Here is a 7,814-nt window from a genome sequence, read left to right as displayed (position 1 = left end):
ACAATCTGGACATAGACATAAAATCTGATATAAAATTTTGAAACTCTAATTGAACAATATTTTTAAAAGGTAATATATAATGACCAAATAGAATCTATTCCAGGCATGCAAGGTTGCCTTAACATTCAGAAATCAATCCATACAGTTGAATTTTGAAAACATTTTGCTAAGTGAAATAAGTTAGTCACAAAAGAATAAATATTTACATAAGGTACCTAAAGTGGTCAAATTCACAGAGACAGACTGAAGACAGAAAGTAGAATGATAGTCTCCAGGGACTAAGAGAAGCGGGTAATGTGGAGTTATTGTTTAACGAATATTGAGTTTCAGCTTAGAAAAATGAAGAGTTTTGGATGGTGGTGATGGCTACAACAACATGAATGTACTTAATATCACTGAATTGTACACTTAAAAATGGTTCAGATGGGGCTTCCCTGGTGGCGCAGTGGATGAGAGTCCACCTGCCGATGCAGGGACACGGGTTCGTGCCCCGGTCCGGGAAGATCCCACATGCCGCAGATCGGCTGGGCCCGTGAGCCATGGCCACTGAGCCTGCGCGTCTGGAACCTGTGCTCCGCAACGGGAGATGCCACAACAGTGAGAGGCCCACGTACCGCAAAAAAAAAAAAAAAAAAGGTTCAGATGGTAAATTTTATGTTATGTGTATTTTACCACAATTTTTAAAATAAAAAAATCAATCCGCATAATTCAACCACATTAACAGAATGAGAAAAACCATACAGTCATCTCAATAGCTACAAACTACATATCTGATGAAATTCAATACCTGTCCATGATAAGAAATCTCAGCAAACTAGGATTTGAGGAGAATTTCCTTAATCTGATAGAGATTATCTACAAATTTATACCTCATATCATTTCTAATGGAATGTTTAGGATTTTCCTTTAAATTCTGGGAAAAAGGCAAGGATGCCTACAATCTTTACTTTTGAAGGTCCTAGCCAGTGCAATAAAGCAAGACAAAAATGGCATAAATATTGGAAAGGGTGAGGTAAGAAAGAGTTTACCTTATCACAGGTGACACATTGTGTACGTAGAAAGTCCGAAAGAATGAACAAACTATTATAATTAACAAGTCAATTTTATGAAGGTCACTGGATATAAGGTCAGTTTAAAAAAATCTATTATATATATCATTACTTATTACATATTATATATTTAATATATTATATATAGTTATGTATTATATATATTAGCAAAAGTCAGAAAATGAAATTAAGATAATAGCCTTTACAGAATCACCAAAACATCAAATATATAATAACCTTACAAAATATTCAAAATTTTATTGAAAAAATACAAAAATTACTAAAATTAAAAGATGTGTATAAATGAAAAGGTATGGCCTGCTCATAGATTGGATGTCTCAATATTGCTAAGGTACCCATTCTTCCAAAATTAATCTATATATGTGATGTAATATCCATTGAAATCCCTACTTTTTATGGTGGAGTAACTGAAAAAATAATCATTCTAAAATGCATATGAAAATGCCAAGGACACAGAATTACAGTGACAATTTTGAATAAGAAGAACAAAATTAGAAGACATATACCACCAGATGCCAAGATTTACTATCAACCTGTTTTCACTAAAAATATTTGGTATTCAACAGAACAATGAGTCAGAATAGATAATCTAGAAATAGACCCCCTCACATAATCTGACTATCTGACTTATCACAAGGGTACCCAAGGGGGAGGGGAAAAGATGGTCTTTTCAACAAATGATGTTGAATAAATTGTGTATTTGCATGGAAAATATTAAATTGACCTCTACTCCACACCATATAAAAATATCAGACGGATTGTAGCCTAAAACTGAAAAGTAAAACAGTAGCTATGCAGAAGTAAATGTAGGAAAATATCCTATGACTTTGGGTTAGGAAAAGATTTCTTAAACTAGGCACAAAAAAAGCAGTAATCATAAAAGAAAAGATTGTTGAATTATTCATCAAAGTTAAAGACTTCTGTCCATCAAAAGACAACATTTAGAGAGTGAAAAGGCAAGATGCTGATGAGTAGATATTTGTAATACAAATATCTAAAAAATACCTTGTATCCAGAATATATAAAGAATCCTAAAAATAAACAGAAAGAGTTATCAATAAAAATGGGCAAAAGTCTTGAACAGGCACTTCTCAAAAGAGGATATTCCAAAAGCCAATAAACACCTAAAAGGGGACTCCACATCAGTAGAGAGTAAGGAAATGAAATTAAACCTATAGTGAGATACCACTACACACTGGAACCAGGCTTTGGCACCTTAGCAGTTCATGGAAACTGCTCTAGTAAAGGTGCCCTGTATCATCTCCATCCCCTAACCTGATGGACACCTTTCAGTTCTTATGTCACTTGAACCTGCTGACCTTACTCCTCTTCTACCTTCTAAGGCAGGGAAGGGAGATGGGGTTTATGTGTGGTGAGGGTTTGAAGGTAGATACGAGCAGCCAAAAAAATTGACATCAAGTCATGTAGACTGTTTGACAATAGAGTTTCTCAAGGATAGTATTTCAAGGTCAGACCCTTAAACTTTCCAATCAGAAAGTGGTACATTTTGTCCAAAGTAGACACATCTCCTGCTAATAGTTAATAAATTTCACTATTATAATTCAATCAGAAATAGTCATTTCAACCACAATGTCAAATTATTCATTTTAAAATGGGAGACAGCTCACATCAGTCACCCAATATCCCCTTCCCAATATTAAAGACTTATCCTAGCATTGTGGGAGGAGTATTTGATATTCTTTCCTTCAGTCTCCACTGAAGTGTAGCTCTACATGCCTTGTCCTTTTCAGATGTTAGGTCCACGGTCTCTTAGGGCCTTCCAGTACCAGGGTCACAGCCTCTGGGCTCCCATTTTGACTCCAGGACTCTCTTAGTATTTCCAGAACTTCCAAGCTTTTATACATGGACTTCGGAGTTCTTGGCTGTTTCCCTCTCTATACTCCATCACACAGTGTTCTGCGGGGCTGTACACAGACCTTTACACCACTGTGATCTTTCCTTTGGTGCCATGTTTAAAGTGGAACTTGTCTCTGAAGCTTGCAAATCTTCTGGTCTATAACCTGGACACAATTTCCAGATATTCTCAGATATGTTTTTCATCTACCTGAAATTTCTATTACCTCCTCCAAATGAAACTGAGGGGGGGGGGGTCCTGAAGTGCTGGATAACTTCTTTGGAATCTAGGTGGTACCAAGACCAGTTTCCATGCTCTTAGATCCATGACCACTCCTGCCCTGCCAAGGTATATCCAGCACCTAGGGTAACTCCTGGGCTATCACAGGTGTCTAGTAAATTAGCTTCACAAGAAAAATAGATTTTTCATGTTTATATAAATATTACATGCTCATTGGAAAGAAAAACTGAGAAATACAGAAAAGCAGAGAGAGGTAAAACAAACAAAAAACACTGGATTCTGCAACAAATCTAAAACAACTGTCATTAACTTTTTGGAGACTGTCCCTTCATTCATGGCTATCAAAAGTTCACACAAATACATAGTTTCATACCATACACACTGCATTTACATTTTTCTATTTTCCTAGTTTCCCCCCCCCCCCCACTTATATCACTGCTTCTTCTCTTCTCCCTCCCTTCAAGGTAACCAATATTAACAGCCTGATGTATATTCTTCCATACTTGTTTCCATGTTCATCTAATCACATGCACACATATATGCATATATAAATGCATGCGACCATTACTTTAACAAAAATGAAATCTTGTATATATACATCTCTGTAATAAAGCAATTACTTATCAAAAAATTGTGGAAATACCTTGAAGTCAACTAGTGTAGCTATAACTCATTTTAAAAGTTACTCTCATACTTTTCCATGGTATGGCTATATCACAATTTATTCACCCATTCCCCTATTAATTGGCATTCACTTTGTCTCCAGTTGGGTTTCTTCTTTGTCTCTACAAACAATACTTTAATAAACATCCTTATTTATGCATATGCTTTTGCACTGATGCTATTATTTCTGTGGGGCAGATTCCCCAAAAGTGAGACTGCTGGGTCAAAGTGCTTTTAAAATTTTACTTAAGAATTAAAAAAAATATATACCGCTGGATTGCTGGTGGAAATATAAGTTGATATAACCATTTGGTAAGAGTATATGGTTTGCCAAACTCCACTAGCAAAAGATCTCTTAATTTTTGCCAACTCCATGAAGTGGAAGTAACATATCATTCGTTGTTTCAATTTGCGTTTCCCTGAGTATTGTTTATTTAGGTTCATAATATTTTCATAGGTTAATGCATTTGGAGTTGTTCTTCTATGAAGAGCCATCTAGTCCAGATGGATTAAAACTTCAATGTAAAAAATAAAATTATCAGAATATTACAAACAAATTTAGGAGACTATATATAACCTGGGGATTGCTAAAAGAGTAAATAAAGAATATAAAAAGGAAAAGATGTAAATATTTTACTATGAAAAATTAAAGACTTAAAAATCTTTTACTACATAAAAAAGTACAAAGACAAATACAAGGTTAAGAAAAACATTTGCAACACATATGTCAAATGATTAATATCTCAAATATATTAAGGGCACCTCCAGATTTATAAGAAATATAAACCAATAAGAAAATCAGCAAAAAAATAGGCAATTCATTGAAGATAATTTGTTAAATGAATAAAATATGAAATTTGGATGAAGGCTTTCATTTGCCCTTTTTATTATGAATTTTCTTATAACTTCTAAGATTTAATATGACCAATTGCTTTTCTACATTCTTATATTTATGAAGTGTGTACTTTCTGGCAAATTGCTCCTGAACATTTTCCCACATTCATAAAATATACAGTTTATAAGATTCTTGTCATATCTGGATGATAATTTTCTGTCCTCTATATTAATTGAGCTTCTCTCTGATGTATTCTTTGATGTACAGTAAGGCTTGAGCTACTCCTAAAGGCTTTTCCACACTCACTACATTTATAGGGTTTTTCTCCAGTGTGCATCCTCAGATGTACAGTGAAGTCTGAGTTAGTTCTGAAGGCTTTTCCACATTCTTCACATCTATAGGGCCTCTCCCCAGTATGAATTCTCTGATGTAGAGTTAGCTGTGATAGAGTAATACAACCTTTCCCACATTCCTTACACGTATAGGGCTTTTCTCCAGTATGTGTTCTCCAATGCACTGTAAGGTATGAACCTCTCCTGAAGGCTTTTCCACAGACATCACATTTATAGGGTTTCTCTCCACTATGGATTTTCTGATGTTCTGTGACGTGTACCATCTGGCTAAATGCTTTGCCACAGTCATTACATTTAAATGGTTTCTCCCCGGTATGTGTCCTTTGGTGGGTATTAAAGCCTGAGTTACTTGTGAAAACCTTCCCACACTCATTACATTTATAGGGTTTTTCTCCAGTATGCCTTCTTTGATGCACAGTAAGCTGTGATGTATTAGTGAAAGCTTTCTCACATTCATTACACTTATATGGTTTTTCTCCAGTATGGGTCCTTTGATGTACAATAAGGTATGACTTAGTTCTGAAGGATTTTCCACAATCATAGCAGTTGTAGGGTTTCACACCAGTATGAATTTTCTGGTGCTCCTTGAGATTTACCATCTTGGTAAATGCCCTCTCACAGTCAGTACATTTATATGGTTTCTCTCCAGTATGAATCCTCTGATGTACAGTTAAGTGTGATTTTATTCTGAAAGATTCCCCACATTCATTACAGAGATAAGGTTTCTCCTCAGTATGAATTCGCTGATGTATAATTAGAGATGAAGAACGCATGAAGGCCTTTCCACATTCATTACATTTATAAGGTTTCTCTCCTGTATGCATTCTGTGGTGTACAGTAAGGCATGAATAATTGATGAATGCTTTCCCACATTCGTTACATTTATAGGGTTTTTCTCCTGTATGAATCCTCTGATGTTCCGTGAAATTTGCTATACGATTGAATGCTTTCCCACATTCATTACATTCATAGGGTTTTTCCCCAGTATGAGTTCTTATATGTACAATAAGGCTTGAATTACTTCTATAGGCTTTTCCACACTCATTACATCTAAAGGGTTTCTCTCCAGTATGAATTCTCTGATGAACATTAAAGATTGTGGTATTCTTGAAAGATTTCCCACACTCAATGCATTTATATGGTTTCTCTTCAGTATGGGTCTTCTGATGTACACTAAGATATGACTTATTCCTAAAGGCTTTCCCACAATCATTACATTTGTAGGGTTTTTCTCCATTGTGAGTTTCCTGATGTCTTGCAAGTTTTGATTTATCACCAAAAGCTTTCCCACATTCACTACATTTATAGGGCTTCTCTCCAGTTTGAATTCTCTGGTGTTGATTAAGGCGGGCACACTGGCTGAAAGATTTTCCACAAACATTGCACTGATAAGGTTTCTCCTTAGTATGAATTCTCTGATGCACCATGAGGGATGAAGAAGCAATGAAGGCCTTTCCACATTCATTACATTTATAGGGCTTTTCTCCAGTGTGAATTTTTTTATGTTGACTAAGATATGAAGGCTGGCTGAACATTTTCCCACATTCATTACATTCATAAGGTTTTTCTTTAGTGTGAGTTCTCTGATGTTGAATGAGTAATGACCTATAACGGAAGGCCTTTTCACATGTACTACATTTATAGGGTTTTTCTTTATTATTGTTTTTTTTCTCTAAAGTGAGTTCTGAAGCAGGGCTTATGACTTTGTTGCCTTCTGTATCCTTGCACATTTTCTTCCCCAGATGGGTATCTGTAATCAAATCTAAATTCTCTGTAAAATTTTCCTCATGTGTTTGGTATTTGCTGTGGGGCTCTTCTGTGATAACTCCTGGTTCTGGAAAAAGAACAGATCCAAATCTAAAGCCTTTTTGAAGAGTGGGAATTTTCTTGTGTTTAACTATTCTTTGACTCAAATGACTTTCTTGACTATCTTGCAATCTCAATATCCTGTCACTCCATTTCCATAATCCTCCCATTTTGGTGTCCCATAGACCATTCTCTATGAGTTTCTCTACTATGGTCTCCTGTGATAAACATTCTTCAGAAATATTCTCTGTTGGTATAGCATTCTTGGTTGTAGGTTTGGTCTCCAACTCTGGGAGGAAAAAAGAGAGAAATCAAATGACTCCTATTTCCTAGATTGAGGACATCACACTAAACAGGAAACCAGAAGGGAAGCTTGAATTGATAATGAATATATGTTTTTAACTGCTTGCAAATTGCCTTTTTTTCTAGGAAGGAGGAGATTGCGTTAAGGAAGGCTGATTGAGCAAAGAACCAAAGCAGTAAATTCAAGGAGTTTTTATCCTATTAAAAAAAATTCATTTGTGGTAACCCTTCTACAATCCAAGTTTCTCAAATATTTCCTCCTTTTCTCATTCGTTTTAGAGTCAAATTCTTTAGAGCGCATTCTTCCTAAATTGTAACTACTTCCTTGCTTTCCACTTACTCCACAAACCAGACATTCACCCTAAATAATACTTTCTACTTGTTCTCATTATTTGTTCACTATTTTTTAAAATTTTATTTTATTTATTTTTGGCTGCATTGGGTCTTTGCTGCTGTGCACGGGTTTTCTCTAGTTGCGGCGAGTGGGAGCTACTCTTCGTTGCAGTTTGCAGGCTTCTCACTGTGGTGGCTTCTCTTGTTGTGGAGCATGGGCTCTGGGTGCATGGGTTTCAGTAGTTGTGGCATGTGGGCTCAACAGTTGTGGCTCATGGACTCTAGAGCGCAGGCTCAGTAGTTGTGGTGCACAGGCTTAGTTGTTCTGTGGCATATGGGATCTTCCAGGACCAAGG

At 35.9% G+C, this 7,814-nt stretch overlaps 1 protein-coding gene across 1 annotated transcript; it reads right to left on the bottom strand.

The window, feature by feature from the left end:
- Nucleotides 1-4,886: 4,886 nt before the first annotated feature.
- ZNF624 (zinc finger protein 624) lies at nt 4,887-6,443 on the bottom strand (the record flags this gene model as incomplete). The annotated part of the gene is made up of 1 exon (XM_082860755.1): nt 4,887-6,443. One exon carries the CDS (start codon nt 6,441-6,443, stop codon nt 4,887-4,889), a length of 1,557 nt encoding a protein of 518 aa, XP_082716881.1.
- Nucleotides 6,444-7,814: the final 1,371 nt, after the last annotated feature.

This window comes from Leucopleurus acutus, assembly GCF_964270905.1.
Source record: "Leucopleurus acutus genome assembly, chromosome: 19".
NCBI classification, from domain to species: Eukaryota; Metazoa; Chordata; class Mammalia; order Artiodactyla; family Delphinidae; genus Leucopleurus; species Leucopleurus acutus.
The sequence above is the reverse complement of the archived record's forward strand: the minus strand, read 5'-3'. Positions and strand labels throughout refer to the sequence as shown.